Source organism: Myxocyprinus asiaticus, chromosome 3 (assembly GCF_019703515.2).
Source record: "Myxocyprinus asiaticus isolate MX2 ecotype Aquarium Trade chromosome 3, UBuf_Myxa_2, whole genome shotgun sequence".
NCBI classification, from domain to species: domain Eukaryota; kingdom Metazoa; phylum Chordata; class Actinopteri; order Cypriniformes; family Catostomidae; genus Myxocyprinus; species Myxocyprinus asiaticus.
The window spans coordinates 36,757,929-36,779,309 of NC_059346.1; the positions used below are offsets into that span (position 1 = coordinate 36,757,929).

General features: G+C 38.0%; 1 protein-coding gene across 17 annotated transcripts in view; it reads right to left on the reverse strand.

The window, feature by feature from the left end:
* Positions 1-671: 671 nt before the first annotated feature.
* LOC127427329 (nuclear receptor corepressor 1-like) overlaps positions 672-21,381 on the reverse strand; it is a 137,778-nt gene continuing 117,068 nt past the window's right edge. For 11 of the 17 annotated variants that reach the window (XM_051674922.1, XM_051674908.1, XM_051674901.1 and 8 more), the window contains 16 exons: positions 20,179-20,509; positions 19,590-19,817; positions 18,768-18,968; positions 17,804-17,953; positions 15,565-15,708; positions 15,319-15,457; positions 13,385-13,845; positions 11,610-11,735; positions 9,865-10,004; positions 9,553-9,779; positions 8,028-8,168; positions 6,688-6,806; positions 6,456-6,509; positions 4,569-4,772; positions 1,981-2,154; positions 672-1,874 (listed from right to left, as the gene is read on the reverse strand). In XM_051674922.1, coding sequence (XP_051530882.1) covers positions 1,666-1,874; positions 1,981-2,154; positions 4,569-4,772; positions 6,456-6,509; positions 6,688-6,806; positions 8,028-8,168; positions 9,553-9,779; positions 9,865-10,004; positions 11,610-11,735; positions 13,385-13,845; positions 15,319-15,457; positions 15,565-15,708; positions 17,804-17,953; positions 18,768-18,968; positions 19,590-19,817; positions 20,179-20,509 — 3,048 coding nt within the window. In that variant the 3' untranslated portion in view covers positions 672-1,665. The remainder of the gene's footprint in view (positions 1,875-1,980; positions 2,155-4,568; positions 4,773-6,455; positions 6,510-6,687; positions 6,807-8,027; positions 8,169-9,552; positions 9,780-9,864; positions 10,005-11,609; positions 11,736-13,384; positions 13,846-15,318; positions 15,458-15,564; positions 15,709-17,803; positions 17,954-18,767; positions 18,969-19,589; positions 19,818-20,178; positions 20,510-21,381) is intronic. The other 6 variants (XM_051675003.1, XM_051674996.1, XM_051674927.1 and 3 more) reach the window with 4 other exon arrangements.

Genomic DNA, 21,381 nt, shown 5'->3' on the forward strand with positions numbered 1-21,381 from the left:
ATGCTGAAAATCATTGAAAAAAAAAAAAAGAATTCAATAATGAGCTCAACATTGTTGTTTTAAACATCCAAAGAAAATCAAACTATCAAATTAAAATAAAGAGCGGACAGGTGGTGTTACTTGAACAAAGCAAAAGCACATGAAACGGGAAAAGGAGATGCCTTCAGATATCAGGGACCTCAAATAGTGCTCATTAGCTTTCATCACATTTTACTTTATTTCTACAGGTAACTAAAATTGAGCTTATTCACTTATTCAGGCACCGAGATATTTCCATCTCTAAATGAGCGCCGCCACTACTCGGCAGCAACCGAGACAATGGTACCGATTCTATACGCTATAATCCAAGTTAGAAAAACAGCAAGAAGATTAGAACAAAGTCTAAAACTGCCAATGCCAATGGAGTATGAGACTGAAACAGGAATATATCTGAAAGCATTTCAGACCTTTGCATTACATTGAATAACTTAGATTACAGGTAGTATGATTTTAAGTTTCTCAAAAACTACAAAGGAAAAAAAATGTACAACAATAGTGCAGAGATGTATCAAGTTTGGTACTTCCTCTTTTTTTCTTTGCATTTTTGTTTTGTGGTCTAGGACATATCATTTTTTTGATAGGATATACACGTTATACGTACTCCTTTATGATTTGTAAAGAAGGATTTACAAGTATATTCCCCCACACAAACATATTCCTCCTCAAAATGCAAAGGGGTTATTGGGGTACGATGGGGGACCTTAAACATTCGATCATAAGCCCATACACTCTGAACTGTTTTGCAACAGGCCATTGCTGAACTCCTGAACAAAGGCAAAACAGAGCACAAATAAAGGTGAGAAAAGAAAAAACACTGAAGAAACATTCATCTTATGTGAGATGTTTGACTGAATCAGACAGCTCCTACACCAGTGACATTTGCATCATCATAACAACAGAAAAAGCTGATATCGTCTTTACTTTCATTTTGTCTTGTCCGCTTACAAACAGTTGATGAATGATTGTGAATTCTTCCCTTAAGTAACAGGGCAGTAATTGGCATTGCAGCAAAGTTTTCATTGCGTTTCGTTTTGATTAGACCGCTATTTTCAGATCTGGGAAGCTCAATGCTCTTTACGTGACTGACCACAAAAATGTCCACGATGCGGTGTTCTATTCACCCAACTGGGTTAAATTGAAAAAGCAACAGTTAAAATGCAGAAAATTTAGTTAAAGGAAAAACACTGCAAAAAAGTTATTCTATTTACATAAATGGATTTTTTTTTCTTTTTTAAAAGACAAAAAAAAAAAAAAAAAAAATATATATATTTCTTTACAGAAACAAATTTTCAGCAAATACGCTTCCTTATGAGATCTACATCCTTTTATCTTTCCACATTTACATTCGTTTTTGGATTTCTTCATGTTCTCCTCTCCAAACAGGCCATAAATCAAAGCTTCTCCAGCTGTTATCAGATCAAACCAGCCACACTCTGCAATGCTCTCTGACCACCAGTGGGCACAAAAGCAGCACCAAATGTACATCCTCCTCACCAGTTGAATCTCACTCTTGAGTGGCAGTTAGTGGGATTCATAAAGACAGAGAAAGAAGGGAGATGGTGAACAGAAGTGGGGGTGGATGCTTGTAGAGTCCCTCTGTTTAAGAGAGGGAATCTGGTCACTGCCTCAGTCATCACTGTCCGAGAGGGTTTCATACTGCTCCGACAATAGTGGTGGCTCTCTCTCCCATGCGCGTGTTGGGGCCACAGGGCCGGCGGCACCACCCTGTGACTGCTGCTGGGACTGCATGGAGGGAGATGAGCAGGCCATTGAGGTGGGAGGGGTACTACTCAGCATGCGCATTGTCAGGGGGTTATATGGGAACTGCATAGATCCTGGGGACAGGGAGGAATTGTGATGTTTCAGAATCAAATAATCTTGCACTAATAAAGGCATTTTTACCAAACAATCCCTAGTTAAGCAAAGGATCAAGTAGCTCACCTGTAGAGGATGGCCGGTCCTCCCAAGCCCAAGAGGGAGCCTGTCTGTGGTAATCACCCTCCGAATGAACAGAGGACACAGAAGATGGCCGCTCTCCAGCAGAGTATGCCTGGCCTGGGTTAGGAGACTTGGATTTCCTGCTGCTAGCTTTGCTCTGAAGCTTCTGCTTTCCTGCTGAGGTGGATGAAAGACTGAGAAAGTTACAATTTGGGTTTACAGACAGATTTAGTCTGGTCCTGAGTCATATTTAAATGTTCAGAGTGATTTTCAGTGGAGGTCTAGTTTTAAAAGGCCAATTTACACTTCTGCGGCCAACGCAGTAGTTTTCATTTATAATTCTGAGTTGGTGTTTTGCGTCGTTCTGTGAGTACACAGCCAAAATGCTAGTCTATTAAGAGAAAATATGTCTTCTTTTCTGAAAAAATTATACATTTCATATTGTGAGGAGGAGGGCATGGCCGGGCCATGAAGATGCATGGCTGGCGCTGAGTTGCCCCAGTCAGTGAGACAGAGAGATGAGGAGTCAGAGATGCCAGAGAAAGAGACAGAGACACACAGATGTGTGTGTGTGTCGACATGTGTCTCTCTCTCTCTCTCTCTCTCTCTCTCTCTGGCATCTCCGGCTCCTCCTTATCTCTCTGTCTCACTGACTGGGGCAACTCAGCGCCAGGCATGCATCTTCACGGCCCTGCCATGCCCTCCTCCCCGTCACACATATATAAACAAAAGCAATCTAATTTGTGGATTCAAAAGTACTTACACTACCGTTCAAAAGTTTGGGGTCACTTGCCTGAAATCTTTCTCATGATCTTAAAATATTTTGATCTGAAGGCGTATGCTTAAATGTTTGAAATTAGTTTTGTAGACAAAAATATAATTGTGCCAATATTTTAATTTAATTACAAAACTAAAATTTTATTTAAAAAAAATAACATTTTTGAAATGGATGACTTGGACCAAATAATAAAGAAAAGCAGCCAATAAGTGCCCAACATAGATGGGAACTCCTTCAATACTGTTTAAAAAGCATCCCAGGATGATACCTCAAGAAGTTGGTTGAGAAAATGTCAAGAGTACATTTCTGCAAATTCTAGGCAAAGGGTGACTACTTTGAAGATGCTAAAATATAAACACAGTTTTGATTTATTTTGGATTTTTTTAGTCACAACATAATTCCCATAGTTCCATTTATGTTATTCCATAGTTTTGATGATTTTACAATTATTCTAAAATGTGAAAAAAATAAAAAATAAAGAATGAGTAAGTGACCCTAAACTTTTGAATGGTAGTGTAAATTATTCTAAAACGAGTTCATCAAAGTATGTTGTTTTAAGGTAAATATTATTTATTACAAGTTTCCTGCCATGCAGATCAAAAACAAATCAGTCATATATTTAATGTTTGCTCTTGAGTTGCTTAAATAATACTAAATAAATATTCTGGCACTCTTTAACGACAAAAAAAATAGTAAAAATACAAAAATAAATCCCCATCAAATTAAGAAATAACTACTCACTTTAATGTTATTTTAAATCTTAAAAGCTGAACTTATTTCTTCTTATTAAAGTGTGCTGTCATGCCGATAAAAAAAATATAGTGTTTCATTTTGGTGTAAAACAAACATTTTTGAAGAAATTTCTTTGAAGAAATGTAAAACAAACATGAGAATTCTTCAATATTTCTCTAAATTTGCGTGCTTTTGTACTCAAAGCCTTAATGGACATTGTTAGTTGAAGCAATGACTGTCATGACAAATAAACTGCAGCTTATATGACTGAACAGGAATGTGTCTGGTTCCTTTATAAATGTGAATAACTCCTGTGTTGATTTTTTATGTTTGATGCACACTCCCGACACACATTAGGAAATTAATGTCACAGTAGCACTTATAACCTAAAACAGTCTTGCACCTTTTTATGTTAATCATTACAATGCTATAACTTTAATGTTATAGTTAATTTATTGCATTGTTTGATCTTCTTTTAGAAATCCCAATGTCACTATTCTAGCCTATGTCATTCTGACTAACAAAGGTGCAAAAAAAACCTGTCCCTTTGCACCTCCTGGTGGCAATTTTGTGAATGAGTTTCACATGTGACTTCTATGTTGCCGCAGGGTACCCGCAAAAGTAAGGTTCATTCTGGCTGACTACCTACTGTATAGCATCTACAGTTGAAAAGAGCCGCCTGAATCGAGGTTCTCCAACGTTTTTTTAAATCCAGCATTTTTAACGTGACGTTTCTTTACCTTCCGTTGCATTATGTGATAGTAAAGTGTTCCGTACTTCACAATCTTGCTGGAAATAGTAGGTCAATCTGGTATTTATCGCTTAATGTTTTAAAAATACTGAGGATTCGGACATACTACTCCATTGGCATACTGTTTTTTTCATACTATACAGTAGGAAAGTATGGATATCGGATGCAGCCTAAGACTCTGAATGGCAAGCAGCATGGCAGTTCTGAAGCGGCCAGCATGCACATTTGTTGAAATGTTTGTTCTCAGAGACACAAGCAGGAGACGGAACATGTATGTTTTTCCTTTTTTTAGATAAAACATGTCTGTAGATGTGTGTTTAAAGTATGCACCTGTGTTAGGGGAAGGACTGGCCTCCTGTCGGCCTTCTGAAATACTGCTCATGCTGCCTGAGGTGTTTCCTGTTTGCTGGGCTTGCTGCTGCTGGTCCTCCTGTCTCTCCTCCATGTTTCCCATCAGAGCCTTCCTGATGATATCCTCCAGACCCAGATTACTGGCTGGATCACTAAACGAGTGGTTTCTGGTGTTTACACTGTCTGTACAGGATAACACAGACAAACAAACACAAATTGGAAAAATCTAAGAAAAATAATGAAGAGCAAAAGGAAAACATTTAAAGCTTGTATCAAGTTATGCACATTAAAAAATATGATACAAATGGCATGTCAGTTTCCTAAAGAAATCATGCATTCTTACATATTTGACAGTGGCTATTTACAGTGTAAAGGAATGGAAGATGCTATTTACACTAAGGCCCAGATTTAGTAACAGTTTGCATATATAAAAACATTTGCAAACTTGATAGCACACAAAAACTGTCCAAGCTGATCTACTAACTTAGTCTTCTGAATATAGAGTCTTTCAAATGCGAAAAATAACACATCTTGGCAATATTTGCGCATTTACCTAAATGAATATCCAGTTTAGAGGTGTGCCTCCAACATACATACAATAAAGGGTGGTGTTGATGCAAACGCATTGGAATTGCACCTGCAAAGTTATTTATCACGTTTAAAAATCATTTTAGAAACGGTAAAGACCCAGGTATACTTAGTTGACCGTGTTGCCTTTGTGAGTATACTCTTCTTACCGCGATCGAATACGAATGTGTTTGACGCATGCACACTATAACTTCTTTGTGATACTCTTTCAGTAGTCAATAGTAGGTGCATGCGTCAGCGACGTGCACAGCCGAGGACCGCGTGCACAGGTAAAGAAAATCTAGGCGGCAAGCCGCGCAGCTGTGCTGACGCAATTTGTGTTTCACATACTGTGCGCGGAGCGATCTGCCACTCGGACACCCAAAGTATACTTTGGCCATTACTGTGAGAGGAAATTAATATGACTGAAAGGCAGGTATTAATCTGATGCAAGCTATGTACCATATTACCACCACTGTGGCAAAATAGAGACTAACAACCAGTATTGTACACCCAATGCTGCAGGATTGTTGATAGGCATTAATGTGACATGAAAATTTTTTTATTTAGCTGATAATTTTAGAACATGAAATCATTACTGATAACATAACTGGTATAACTTATAAAAAATAAAAATAAAAAAATAAATAAATAAAACAACTAACAATTTATATCAAAATTATGTCCTATTTCAATGTTTAAACTGATTTTAACGGTTGAAACACTGCATGTAGTGCGATGGCTTAACATATAAATAAAACAGTATTTTCTTCTTTGTAAATTATGAAATTAAATGATTTCATCTTCTGCTCCGCAATCATACTGAAACATTTCAAGAGAAGTACAGGTATTCTGATTAACTGCTCTTACAACTTATTGCTAAATAGCAGGGGTTTATGAAGTTTTAATATAATCATATAAATAAATAAGCTTAATTTAAATGCCATTTATAAAAACATGCCCTTTCCTGCACTTGATCAAATAAAATGTATGGTTATTTGTGCAATTGTTCTACATAAATCACCCACAATGTGCACACGCAATTTCATAGATTGCACAAGCAAATCAGGGCCTAGTTGTAATAGAAGGTAGATGCTATTTACATCAACCATAAATAGTGGTAGATGCTATTCACGCAAAGTATAAATAGAGATATATTCTATTTGTTTTAAGTGTAAATTGTTGAGCAATAGTGGGCGGAGTTAGTGAAAATAGCTTTTGCCCAAAAGGTTAGACACTGCCTACTCATTTTGCCCCTGTTCTGTATTTAATGATTACGGATAGTCTTTATGTACTCACTTGAGGTTGTTACTGCTGGAAGATTGAAGATCTCTGTGCCTGGCTGAGCATTACCTGTTAAAAAAAGAGCACCAATGACGTATAATGGTGGTAATCAGATAATAAATGTCTGAATAAAAAGCATCAGCATATCAGAGCAGTGAACTTTAATCCATTTCAACAGCATGAATGTAAGTAGCATATACACTCAGTTATGAGGCTCTGGGGAAATGGGATGTGGTCTGTAACTCACCGACTTCTGCTTTGCGGAAGATCTCCTGCTTTTTGGACATAACCATAGGAGATGTGCTCTCCAGTTTGGTGAAGAATGCAGGCAGGTAACTGCCACTGCCTGGAGAGCGAGAGTCAGTCCTAAAGAGAAAGGTAAAATATCAGAATGTGTGATAGGGTTAGGAATCGAGAAACGATGGTGTTATAAATAATAAATCCTGAATTTCATATTTTGATAGTGTTTCCTGCACTGCTAATGAGTGGTGGAGATGTGCTGCTAATCTACTAGGGCTGCACAATATGGAGGAAAAATACGATATGTGATAAGTTGTTGAAAAATGCAATATGCAATACGATAAATCCTATGCAGATGTCATCGGAGTGCGTAGAACATCAGAGCCCCCACCACCCAGAACTGCTTTCCATAGACAAACTTTTAGCTTTGGTTTAACATGCTTGTTGTCAGTCTGCGCTGAAATTGAGACTGACAGAAATGATTTCTCGGGGCAATCAGTTAATTGAAACCCATCATTTGATATATCCACACAGACCACAGCGGCCAATAAACAGGCCAAGTTTAAGTTTGTGTACTGGCGTCTGGTCTCATTATTACCTGCACACACAATGCAGAGTGAAAGCACAGGATAGCACCGGTTACAGCTACATATACAAATTGTGACATGCTCCACCATTCGAGTCAACGCCAATGCGCCTATCATTACCTTATCAAAAGCTCTTGCTATATACATATTGTGTTATGTACATTTGCGATATTTCAATAAATTCAATATATCGTGCAGCCCATGAATCTACAGTGCCACAGCAAAAGAAATGTTTTAGTTAAATTGTGAGCTTGCAGTCTGTAGTGAATGTTATGAGAATGACGGTGCACTGCAAAATAATACAAAGACAATAAATAGACAGTTTCTTTCTTTTGCATTGTCCTTGCTGGTCGCATGCAACAAAAATACAGAGTGACCAGTGTAGTCTGATTCACAAATGAATGACTCTGACAAGCTGGTTATTTTGAATTATTTAGTCAAAGGCATAAGAACGGTCTTGAATTCAAGTCTTCCTTCCTCAAAATCGTTAAGGAACCTGAATTGTAAGTGGAATTGGAATTAGATCCAGAATTAAATTAAATTAGGAGCATGTCAATGTATTCTAGGTTTGGATGGATGGTCCTGATCTAATGCCAGAAAATGTATTTGAAAGCACTCTGACACATGCTAGCAGTGCCCACACTAAATACAAGCAGCAAAATTATTAAATTTTAAAGTGAAACATTAAAACCAAGAAAGTCAGATATGTCCAAAGAAAAAGGGTCATTCACATGAGTACACAGAGACAATGAGTTTTTACCTCTGTTCAGGGAGGTCCTGCTCTCGTCTCTGACTCTGTAGCACACTGGCCTCCTGTTTATCCAACCCAGAGTAACCCTGAGGGGGAGAGATGGGCTCATAGCTCTCCAGTCCTCGTCCACGATCAGGAGACCTGCCTGGTCTGAGATAGAAAGAGAGTGTCTGATAAGGCACTGCCTCTGGGGCATCATTCTCAGTGTGCAAAATGTATGAATGCATTTTGCAAGGATTTGTGTACTTGACCAAAGGTTCTCAAATGAGGATTTTAATGGAATACTCAAGTTCCTTGTGTTCTCAACATAGACAACACAGCAAATAATACACTATATGACCAAAAGTATGTGGACACGCAAACGCCATAGTTTTCGAGCTTTTAATCTGAAAACCACTGAGCGAGTTTACATGCACCAATTATGCTTAATAAACTGACAATGTGTGTGGTCATGTACACAGCTTTCCTTTATTGAGGCAAAAAAAGATTTCGCGATTTTGCATTGCATGTAACCACTGTTACTGGGGCTCTTACCAGCTTATCCAATGTGCACAAGTGTCATGCGCATGCCTGTTTACATTTTGACTTCAAAAGCAGAGAATAAAATGTAAAATTTCATGAAAACAATGTTTTCTTGTATTGTCAGATTTTTAGAATAAGCTGATTTTTGGTAGTTCTCAACTTATTGGTGTCCATGTAAACATGCTCACTGATAGGACGCTGGTCCTTCATAACAGCTTCTGCTATTCTGGGAAGGCTTTTCATTAGATGATGGAACATGGCAACATGGATTTGCTTCCATTCAGAAACAAGCATCAGTGAGGTCATCATTGATGTTGGCCAATGGGGTCTGGCTCGCAGTTGGCGTTAAAATTCATCCGAAAGGTGTTCAGAGGAATTCAGATCCAGGCTTTATTTGTTAGTTATACATAATTATTTTATTAAAAAAGGATGTGTAAGCCTGGAGTGTACCATTCAGAAGCGGGAGTAAATAATCCGGTCCCAGCGATTACTGCAGTAAAAAACGCATCTTTTTCCAAGCACAATTAAATTCATGTAGTTTGTTGGTAATGTATTAATCCCATTCAGTTTACCATTTGCTCCTGATGTAAGAGATTATGCGTAGGCCAGTATAGTTCTTTAACACCTGACTCAGTAAAATTACTTTTTATGGACCTCACTTTGTGCACAGGGACATTGTCATGCTTTAACAGAAAAGGGCCCTCACCAAACTGTTGCTACAAAGTTGGAAGCACACAATTCTCTAGAATGCCTTTGTATGCTGTAGGATTAAGATGCATCTTCACTAGAATTAAGGGGCCTAGCCAAACCTATTACATAGAAGGGGCTGTCCACATATATTTGGCCATATAGTGTGGCTGGTTGGGTGTGTACATACAAAAATACGGCACATCGATATACAACAATTCTATGAAAGGCTTGTGTGTGTATCTGGTCAAATGTCTCATTGGAATTCACCAGGTGAAATGTTTGGCCGTGTGCATGTAGAGTGAGTGTTTGTGTCCAAGTGTACCTGGCTCGCTGTTTATCAGATGAGTTCTCAGGAGATACTCTGCTTGGTGGTCTCTGGTGGTGTGTAGTAGGTGCTGCTGGCTTTTCTGGGCTATAGCGGTTAGGGAGTTTAACCCGACCTACACCTCCCACACCAGAGCTCTGGAATGTGGAGGAGAGTGAGGAAGATGATGAAGAGGATGATGGGGGAATATCCTGGCTCTTGGCAAAGTCCTGTGTAATGATATGCTACAAGAGAGAGAAAGAGAGATAAATTAAGCAGGTGTGAATTGAGAAATTAGATAGTATTAGGGTGAATGTGAGTGTGAATTACCGAAATGTGGTCAGCGAGGGTCATGATGCGGTGTGTTTTTGGGACGGGCGCATAGCTGTCTGCTTGTGAGGAGGGAGGCTGCTGGGACAAACCTGAATCTCCTGAGTGCCTGTACCGTCTTACATCAAACCTCATTCCACCTACAGGACACAAGAAAAAGAGGTCAAACAAACTACCTTTTGGACTAATATAATATAGGGTTCACAAATCTTGACCAACGAACTTCTATAACCTTTCCATGACTTGTCCAGTTGTTCGTGATTACTGGTTTAAGGATTTAAAGAAAAAAGAAAAGGAACCGAACACATATGTTACTTGCAAGGAATACTTTGTATAGGGTTGCTGCAGTTTTTAAATCAAATTTGAGACTTTAAGACCTTTTTCAAGACCTGAACAAATAAAATTAATACAGTATCCCCATACCAAAACCAACACAATCTCAAAATAAATCATGTATCACAGACTCTTCCCTAAACAGGCATGGGCACACATTCAACATGGCCTTAACATTGCTTATCAGTAAAACAGGGTTGGATTTGATTTATAGAGTGGAATTTCTAACTTTAAAGGCTTTGAAATACACCGGGGACTCTTATTTTGAAATGTTTGTGCTTCACTGCTTCCAGCTGCTCATTCAAATAAATAAGGGATATAAAATGTGCATTCCTACAATAATCTACAATGTATTACAATATAAACAATTAAAAGTAAACATTGTCATATTTCATCAACACTACATAATCCTCAACAGATGAGCTTTAGTGATAGTTTGTCATAAATTTCCGATATTGCTTAATGATTGCGAACTGGTCTGCAACAGCTGAAAACAGCCCACGTGTGCTTGGAGAAAATACAACAGTGCTGCGTTTTCATTTTGAAGGACGCAGCACATGCATTTATTTAATTAAATAGTATTGTTATGAAGTCTGATAATCACATTAGGTCATATCACGATTCCTGTCTTTCCGCCCCAAATTTAAGAATTCTTTAAATAAATATTAAGACTTATGTTGAATATTTAAGATTTTTATGACCTACATTTTTGGAAAACTGAATTTGAGACATTTTCAGACTTTAAGGATCCGCGGGAACCTGATATATTTCTTAAAGGGATAGTTCACCCAAAAGTAGAAATCCTCTCATCATTTACTCACCCTCATGCCAACCCAAATGTATGACTTTCTTCAGATTAACACAAAATAAAATTTTTAGAAGAATATTTCAGCTCTGTAGGTCAGTACAATGCAAGTGAATGATGGCCAGAACTTTGAAGCTCAAAAAAAAGCATATAAAAGTAGCATAAAAGTAATATCAATAATTTAGTACTCTTTTTACTTTAAATCTCCACTTTCACTTCTTTTGTTTTTGGCAATTTGCATTATTCGTGCATATTGCCACCTACTGGGCAGGGAGGAGAATTTATAGTAAAAAAAAAAAAATACTTAAATATTTATCTGTTTCTCATCCACATCTATCATATCGCTTCAGAAGACATGGATTATACCACTGGAGTTGTATGGCTTACTTTTATGCTGCCTTTATGTGTTTTTTGGAGCTTCAAAGTTTTGTTCACCATTCACTTGCATTGTAAGGACTTACAGAGCTGAAATATTCTTCTTCATTTTTTTTTAATCTAATTTGAGTTCAACAGAATAAAGTCACATCTGGGATGGCATGAAGGTTCAATTATGATAACAGATGTTCATGTTACTGGCTGTGGATTGTTCAGGTGTTTGTTGCCACACCTGAAGCTGGCTGAGAGCTCTTTTCTGATGGGAAAGGTCCCTCATTCTTCTCTTCTCTCTGTGCTGGAGAGTTGGCTGGACTAATCACCTCAATTCCACCCTGAGGCTCATAACGACTGGATGACACTGGAGGACATGTAGATAGGCAAAGCATAATGATTGGTTTGTTCATTACATAATATTTGACCAACACGTTTAACACATTTCCCTGCTTCTTGCATACCCATTAACTATGGTTAGAAGTAGCATTGCTGCTGTAGCACCACCACCATCAAAACTAGTCGATAAGACAACTGTCAAGAGCCACCATTTGGAAGTTGAAGGTTATATGCAATTGTTATAATTGAATAATTTGTTAATATCTTCACGAAATGGAACTGCAAAAACATTGACTGCTTTCAAACTATTTTCTCTTAAATGCTCTCCCGACTGCCCTTTGTTGAACAGATCACTGGTTGAGCCAATGTTGTTATGTCAGGCTAGTCGAGGATGCTCAAACAGTGTAATGCTGAAAGCATCACATTGCCATAATGTTTACACTCATGATATCAACCTACAAATGGCTTACTTATAATCTATTTTTTTAAATAAATAAATATATAAATAAATTATATATATATATATATATATATATATATATATATATATATATATATATATATATATATAAAAATCACCAAAGTAATCTTTAAAAAAGCATGTTTCATATCATTTCAAGTTTAGCTGTGGCATTGAGAACAAGTAAAAACAGCTATCGAAACATCAACCCACCCCTACCCTTCAAAGTACGTCACTTTGGAAAGAAAGCGATTTTCACTCCTGTGTTAAGATCTCCATAATGGAATTACACTGTCAACAGGTTGGGTCAGGGATTTTTCCATTGTTATCAGTGTAAGTTCCAGCTGGGTCACTGGTTGTGCTTTGTACTATTAGTCTCATGGCCTCAATGACATTAGTCATCTCATTAGGGCTTCTGTTAATGTGTGACGTACATCTCAAAGTCTTGTATATTTCTAACAGCACTGTCTGCTTACTTTCCTGTACCATCTGGGCAGAATATAAGGATGTTTGCACACAGATGCAGCTAGTGCAGATTTAGCTTGTGTGCTACTGTGACCAACTTTTTGCCAGTTCGCAAATACTACCTATGGTCAGACTCGTCTTTCTTTCCTTTTAGCATTTAATGCACATTTTCTTTGGCCACTAACTCTACAAAAGAGTGTTTCATTAGACTAGTCTTGTGACCATTCCTGAGTGTGTTAAGAGATGTTTGAATACTTTTTGATTCCATGAATCAGTTCAAAATTTGTTTCAATGAATAAATTAATAAACATTTGACTTAAAACTCAATTCAATTACTAATTTGAGTTATCACTCAAAAAAAGCTCACAGAAGTCAGTGTGTGTCATTATTCTTATATTAAAAGGTTTTGGTAAAAAAAAATTACACACACACACACACACACATATATATATATATATATATATATATATATATACATATATACATATATATATTACTGTTTATCTTTACTCCTTGTATTCATTTAGTTCAAAACACGCCTTTATTATAATTTTTATTTTTTTACATTTTGAATCTATGCAGCAACAATAGCTGTTTGGTTAAAACTGTAGTTCCTTTAAAAAATACAAAATAAATGTTAAGCCATTTAAGGGCACATACATTAGTATAGAGATCTGTATCGAATATCATCTTTAACTATACTGCCAAGCCCTGATGATGAATCATAATATTGTGTATGAGATGACACTCACTGCTGCTGGAGGAGTCCGAGCTCTGAGAGACTCTCTCACGAGAGTCCTTATCTGGAGCAATCTGCCGTTTGATAATGACATCGATGAAGTTTGCAGCAGTCATGGTGGTCTTCCCATGTGTGCGCAGCTCCTCCTCTATGCGTTTTTGCTCTTTGCTTCCTGCACCTCCTCCCCCCTCTGCATACACAGTATGGGAAGGCTTCCCACCAGGCAGTGACACGTCCCCATATTGTGACTGCATTGAACGGCGTTCCATGTCCTGTGACTCCTGCGTTGCCCGGCGTGATGACGTCAGCATGTCATCATCATGGGAGCCACTGCTACTGTGCTTGCCCTCCTTGACTTTTACAACATCCATCTGCGGGGCAGAGGCAGCAGCGTCCACTAAGGCAGCGAGAGCATCAGCTGCATTGTTGTATCGGGAGTTGGCTTGAGCTGCAGTTACTTGCGACGGCATTTGCCTGGACAACGAAATCAGTATGAACTTTACTACAGCTAAACAAATTCAAAAATATAAACAACCAGATAAAAAAAAAAAAAAAAAACATCTACACAAAAATATAATTTTAAGAGTATGTAAACAAAATGCAACCCATGGATGTGAACATGCACATTATGAGTTTTATTAAACCATCATATTGTATTGAAATTCACTTTACGTTCTTTGTTTGGGGTACCAGAGACCCCAATGCTGTGTGTGTAAAAATCATAATAATATCAAATCATTTCTTATGACCTACTGTTTTACCACAAAATTGCCATGCACTATTTTTATAAAGCTGATTGTAATCTAATATAGTAATGTCACTTCTATTCGGGGTCAGTTAACTCATACTGAAAAACATATTGTAGAAAAATTGAATAAAATAAATCCAAGTAAAAAACTTGCAGGATTGTACTGTTACAGTGTGCACAACAATCAGAGAATCGTAGCATGTGAAAATTCAATGCATTAATCCATGTTTTAAATCTTGGGTCTCTGAGAGTAACATGAGTTTCATGAGTAATGTAACATTTTTAATGGAGGATATTTGAGGCAAGTTATCAAGTGGAAATTGTAAACAATCACTTCACATAAGATTAAGAAAAATCATGAAGATAAAACCTAAATAATTCAATGCTAAATATGTTTTATGACCCACAAAATGGAGTGAAAATTTTAATTGAAGGTTTTTTAGATTTCGTTAACAATAACGTATACAAGACGAAAAAGACACAACATGGCGATAATTACATTTGAATAACAATATACTCGATGAAAATATGATGAGAAAAAACAATGTGAGATATTAACAGTGCCCAAACAGAAGAGGAAATATCTAGAGAAACATCTTTTTAGAAGAAGAAACATCTAGAAATAATTGACTCATCTAATCCAATAATCTAGTATGTTGGATGTTTCCCCACTTCAGCTGCGTAACCCGAAAGAGCTAAACACTGGCAAAATTAACCACTTTATAAACGGGTTAACAGGTGAACTTGAATTAGGTTACATGCTAGTCAAAATTCGTAACTTGCGTTGTGAACATGCTGTTTCCATAAAAACGCTAATGCAATACCCTAAAGCATAAAGAATTCAGAATACAGTAACTCACTTCTTAACTAATACATAATTCTTACTTCAGTAACTTATACTTCAGTATATATCTTTGATATGTTCGATACATGTTTAAATTATTAAATGTTTATACATTTTTCTAAATGTTTGAATATATGATTTAAGTTTGGTCTGTTAGTTTGACAAGTTTTTTTATTTTATTTTGCACATTATCATTACTCAAAATATTTTTTGTTAATTTAAATTATGTAATTTTAGTCAGATTAAAACTGACCAAATTCAATGAATATTCAATAAATTGTATGATATCAGATCCCAAAGAGAACATGAGGGTTAATGAACTCATTTATGATGTCAAAAATAGTGCATTACTCACATGAGAGGGGTAATAACGCTCTTGCTAGTGCCCTGGAATATGCTAGGGCGCTGCTGGAGGACACCCTCCTGTGATCTCACTGAGGGTGAGGGGGAACGCAAGAAACTACGGCTGCATGGACGGCCAGGCTGCTCAGGACCTAAGACATAAACAATGACACTTCCTCCTTAGCACATAAGATTGTGCAGAATTGACTTCTCAGTCTGAAATTCACAATTCTGACATTTGTGTGTCAGTGAGTCTTACCTCCACGGATATATTCTACAGATGCACGCTCTCGCTCTCTCTGCTCTCTTTCTGCCCTTTCCCTCTCCCTCTCTCGTTCCTTCTCTCTCTGACTCTCTCGTTCCCTCTCCACAATTGCTGCAGTGGCATGATGTGCAGGATGTCCTGTGAGGGGGGAAGACAAGCACAAAAACACAAACAGTGATGTTACGGGGAAAGTTTTGTTGCTGTTAGGAGCAGCAATTAGATTCGGGATACCACATCCATTAAACAGTAACTGGCAGTGATATGAAATGATTAAAGACGGACCTTAATATGAATAAATTTTGTTGTGACAAACTCGTTTTACTCCATTCACAATGGCATGCTCGCTGATACATTTTAACAGGTTCTCAACAGCAAGATGAAGAATTATTTGAGGTTCCATTACACAAGACCATGCAAAATATTAAACTAAGGTTATATCTAATAATGCAATTATTTGTATGTACTGTCCACACTCCTGTGCAAGATTCAAACTGTGTAAGAAGACCATTCATGTAATTACTGATGTTGATGTACTGATTTCTTTGTACTGATGTTTTCTGTAACACTGAGACACAGACTGAGATTAAAGGAGACATAAAACAGTTTGTAGAGCATATTCACACATAGAGCATATTAGATGCAAATTAGACTCGAAATTGAAACCATGCATCAAGCAAATGTTCCTTTTCATTCAGCCCAGTGCATTATCGTTTTGTTCTCTGTGTAAATAGTTTTCGATTTTGAGATTCACTTTGCTTTTTCTTGTCGCTCTCGGTGTGAATTGACCTTCAGACCAGCTATCCATAGATCTACTCACCTCCAGACCACCTGCACTCCGAAGACAAACTACCAAATAGAGAATACTAACCCCAGGCCAAAATTTGCCTTCACCCTAACTGCATAGTGAAACAGCACTCTGCTTGCTTCAGATGCACGTACAGGGCAGGTGCATGCAGGATTCCCAGGGAAGGGCAGCAGGGGAGGTAGCTAAATCTGACTTGAGGCAATTGGGGGATTTTGCTCTTCAATGCTAATATTTCAGATATTGAGTAATATCCTACATATTAATCTTAAACTACAAGCCAGAGTTTCTCATGCACAGTTTATGGAACACAGGTCTATGAATGACTAAAGCCTGTGCCAAATATTTTTAGGCAATCCTGCATTGCAGCTTTAATTATTTCAACACTGCGTCCATGTTTCCTAAACAATCTGGATTTTACCGCAGGGAAGCTTGTTAGGTTTGGCAGATGAATCAATTGGATAACTTTTGAATGGAGTCTTTTTGATGTATTCAGTAAAAAAACAGCTAATAAATTATTCATTCTTAAATTAGACTGCACTAGTTGCTCTGTCTTTGTTTTTGCATGCAGCCAGTGAAGGCAAAGCAACAGAAATATGCATCGTCTTTGTGTTATTTTGATTCCTGTTACAAATCCCCTTTAAGATACTGGTTCATTAACGGTTCCATTAGGTACTTTTGATTAAAATAAATATTTTGAAGAAATGCAGTTCTTACTGGATTTACTGCCCTCATCAGCCTGTTACCTAACAGAACAGATTCTTGCAAAAGTTTAGTATATTTTATTAATTTAAAATATTGTAATAATTAATTTTCATAAAATATCACTAATTACAACAAAACTCATGTGTATCTAACTACACATCGTCATATCAACAAACCATCCAGTAATTACTCTGATGTAAGTCTTACAAGCCTTAATTTGACATAACACAGTAGCAATTATTGGTTCATGTCGAGTTGGAAATAAAACAAATTACTTACAGTTCAGTACTTTTTTCATTCACTAAAAAGAACCGGCTGATAGGAGTGCTTTGTTCAGGGGGTAAGTGCTGTAAGTGCTGAGTATTTTTAAACAGTGTCCCTTCCGCATCAAAAGAAGAAAACACATTCAAGAACTGTTAATTCAACCGAAAGACACGATAATTGTTTGGTTCAGGTAATTAAAGAAAAAAAGTTATTGGTTTCCAACCCTAGCAGTGCAGCACTACTGCTGAACAGCATTGCAGGAAACACTGCTTTGCACCATACATAAACCTTAAAGCGCCTACAGTTAGTTTTAGGTGGGAGAAAGCATTTCTATTAAAACAGCAAAACTGAGTTCAAAGCAGCAGCAAAGGGTGAGATCTAAAGAGATCTAAACCACCACCAGGACTGGAAGGGGAAGTTCAGGTGTTGGATAGGAGAGGAGGGGTGGGGTGGGATCCTCACCTGGAGATATGGAAGCAGGGTTGAATGCCCTAGGAGGGAAAGGGGTCTGAGGTCCAGGGATGTAGGTGATGCGGTCCAGGGAGGGGGAACCTGTGCCCCCTGGGTGAGGTAACAGGATGGTAGGTGGCATCTGGGCTAGATCAATTATTCCTTTTACAGACAGAAGCAAAGGGCCATAGGGTGATCAACCACAAACCAGTCAGCTTCAACTTAATAAGCCAACGCCCTCTACTCACCTTCTGGAAACATTTAATACTAACAGACTAGAATAAGAATTTAGAATAAATGATCTCAATAATATGTCAAGATATCAAAAGAGTTCAGTTCAATTACAAAAAACTGGATTAGTAGGCTAGGGCTGAGAGCTGACCAGCCTGACAACATAACGTGCTAACATATGTATGTTTTATACTTTAATTAAAATTACTAGTCAGTTATTAAAAAGGAGAACTACATAGTGCAATATGGTGCAGTGTGGAAAGGATGTTTTCATATTAGGACCGGCTAAGGGTCAGGGATCAATCTTCATTCTTCCAATGAAATGTCCCATCATTAATTATCTAATGATACCATTCCTGAGCACACCCAGATTAACTTTTAATAGATTACCTTGTTCCTGAAGTTTGTACTTGTAGTGCAAAGTTACCATATGTAGCAAATTTATTTACCAGAAAATAATGTGGGCCCTTTAATAGACAGGTCTAGGATTGTAACAGCGGAAGACAACATCTAAGGAACAGCCCCACCCCTGGTTTTAACATTTGTTTTGAACTCGATGAATTGAAAAACAGAATTTGCTTTAAGGTCATTTGCTTCTGATGGTCTGGAAAAGGTTGCCACTAGTTCACACAAGCACAATATCTATAGACTACATTCTTCCTTCAGTCACTTTCATTCACTCCCATGGACACACACACACACACACACACACACACACACACACAAAGATACTCATGCTCCTTACCTCTAGCTGGTGGGTAGGGGATGGCAATGGACGATTCACGTGGTGACAGTCCTCTTGCAACATCGGGTCGTGGAATGACCTGCATCTGCTGTGAGGTGATGTAATCGTTTAGAATGGTCTGACGAGTGTTCTCCATGGTGTACAGCTGGTAAGTGTTGGGGTAACCGGTTGGTGATGGTTGCCGTGGAAACATGTATGCTGCTGAGGGATAAAGAGGAAAACAGAGGATGAGCGGTAAAAAGGCAAAAGACAGCTGTTCTTGACGTCAATAGTGAGGAATCGCCACAGTAGTGGAAAGTCGAGCAGGAAATGCATATTTCTTATGCATGAGACCAGGTTAAAAACCCAAAACATGATGTTTATTAATGAGATAGGAGTAGTGCTTTTAAGAGAGAGCCATTACTGAAAACCAAAATACATTGAGTGTGTGACGCAGGAACTGTTTTATGGCACATTACCTGTTTGTACGAAGAGCATGGTTTCAAAACAGAACTAATTCATAATACACAAATTTTCCAAACCTATGCAGAGGTTAGTCACTCACCTGCTCTTTGTCTGATGAAGTAATGTCTTTCAGCATAAGGTTAAAACCAGTATGTGATTTACAGACTTTTAAAAGGAATTTCTATAGGTATTTTCAAGCTGCAATCTCATGAAGTTCTCATAAAAAAACTTTTCTTTGTCTTCAAGAATTTTCTTTGATACATTTTTTTAAATGGAAATGTATAATAAAGTGATAATGACAGTACCCCCAAACCCTGCAATAATTCGGACCCTGGTTAAATCTTAATCCTGGAAAGATAACCGAATGCCCCAAATTACCTGGGTCAAGGACTCTGTGAAAAGCAAGGCTGGGGTCCAGGTGTGGTGGCAGGTGAGTCCGGTACACCTCGCCAGGTACCACAGGTCTGTGGTGGGGGTCAAACGGGCTGTGAGAGCCAAGGGGGTCACCCCCGGATACTGGCGACTTAGCTGGAACACTGTCCCTCTGGGTTGGGGTCAGTGCACTCTTTCTCTCATGAGAAGCTGGTTTACCTGTCGTTATACTTCCTGTTTGAAAGAGGCCAATGTGAAAAAAGTGATGAGTGTGACTTAATGTGAAAAGCGACAAGTAACAGGCAACAGGACATTTTCGCAATCACTTGCTTTCTATTTCTGAGTCATTACACTGGGTAGCCCCGCCCACCATGAAACAGATTCAGCATCAACTATATGATTGGCTGCTATAACGTCATGTTGCGCAGCAGTTTCACATTTAGTGTGGACAGAAACATTTCTTGTTGTATCGCACCTGGTGAGGACACACCGAAAGGATCTTTACTTTTATAAGAGCAATAAAACTGTGTAGGGACAGTGAATAATAGAGTGAGAGAATAGGTGAGAGATAATACAAGACATGAGGCATTCTTACCCTCTTGTCCTCGCAGTAGGGGTGATCCTCTGGATATAGAGGTACTGGTGTAGGTGGGAGTTCTGCGTGCACTGCTGTCCTCATACATGCCTGGACTAAGCTGGGATTTTCCCGCCTCGGTATGTGTGGTGCGCAGGACAGAAGTGGAGTTTACTACAGAAGTGTGGCGGACACGCTCTGATGCCTTTACATCCTCGTACTTGGCCCTCTCATGCTCAGCTGCCTCGATGGTGGGGTGGGGGATTTTCACCGGGCTTGTGATCAGAGATTTAACATTGTGCTTGATGGCCAGCGGGTTTACAGTACTGCTGTCATACTTCAGAGGGATACCCTGAGGAGAAAAATAATGCAAAGTGAGAAAAGTAAAGGTGTGTGTTCTCTTTAGGTGTTTGAGTGAACATCTCAAGTGAAGGTTGTGCTTAATGGGCCCACACTTAAAAAAAAAAAAAAAAAATCTTTATTTTGACTGATTTGAAAGCTCTTCATAAATACAGTGGGGTAACTAGTGAAAATTCTATTGCGAATTGTTCTCATATAATTTTGAGGACTGTCGATTTAACACGTTAATTCAGTGCGATTAATTCTATAAAAAACAATGCGTTAAAACAATGAACGCAATTAATCATGTCTCCGGACCGTAATAAGGACTATTCATACCTTCGGAGCAATTCATGCTTGAAGTATCACCTGTTTTCTCCAGGGGGCAGTAAGCGAAACTTCAGCTGTATAGGCAATGCGCAGCTTATACAGAGAACAAACCACACTTACAGACAGCAGACACCACAAGATGAGAACGCGTTCTTGCATTCAAAACAGCTTGATGGAGTGCAAATCAGAACACAGGGATCTCAAGACGTGTTTTATAAGTTTCAAACTACGTTTTACTTGACACAGCGACCCAAAATCGGTATGTATATGATACGACACAACCAAAGTGAGATGCTCCAAAAGCATCTGACGCAGGTGTACATTGACGCATCCTTAGAAATGCCCTAATAATTAATCTTAGACTGATTGACAAATGAAATGCAAAATGGATTGCTGTGAGCCAATGTACTCTAGGCCAATGATTGGCTTATGTTCAATAATATGGAAATAAACAATACATTGGATTCTAAAAGGCACTCTTTGTATTGTCTTATCAATGCATTACTAGTCTGCCACAATAAGTTTCATTATCTGAATATTATTTTTTATTTTATA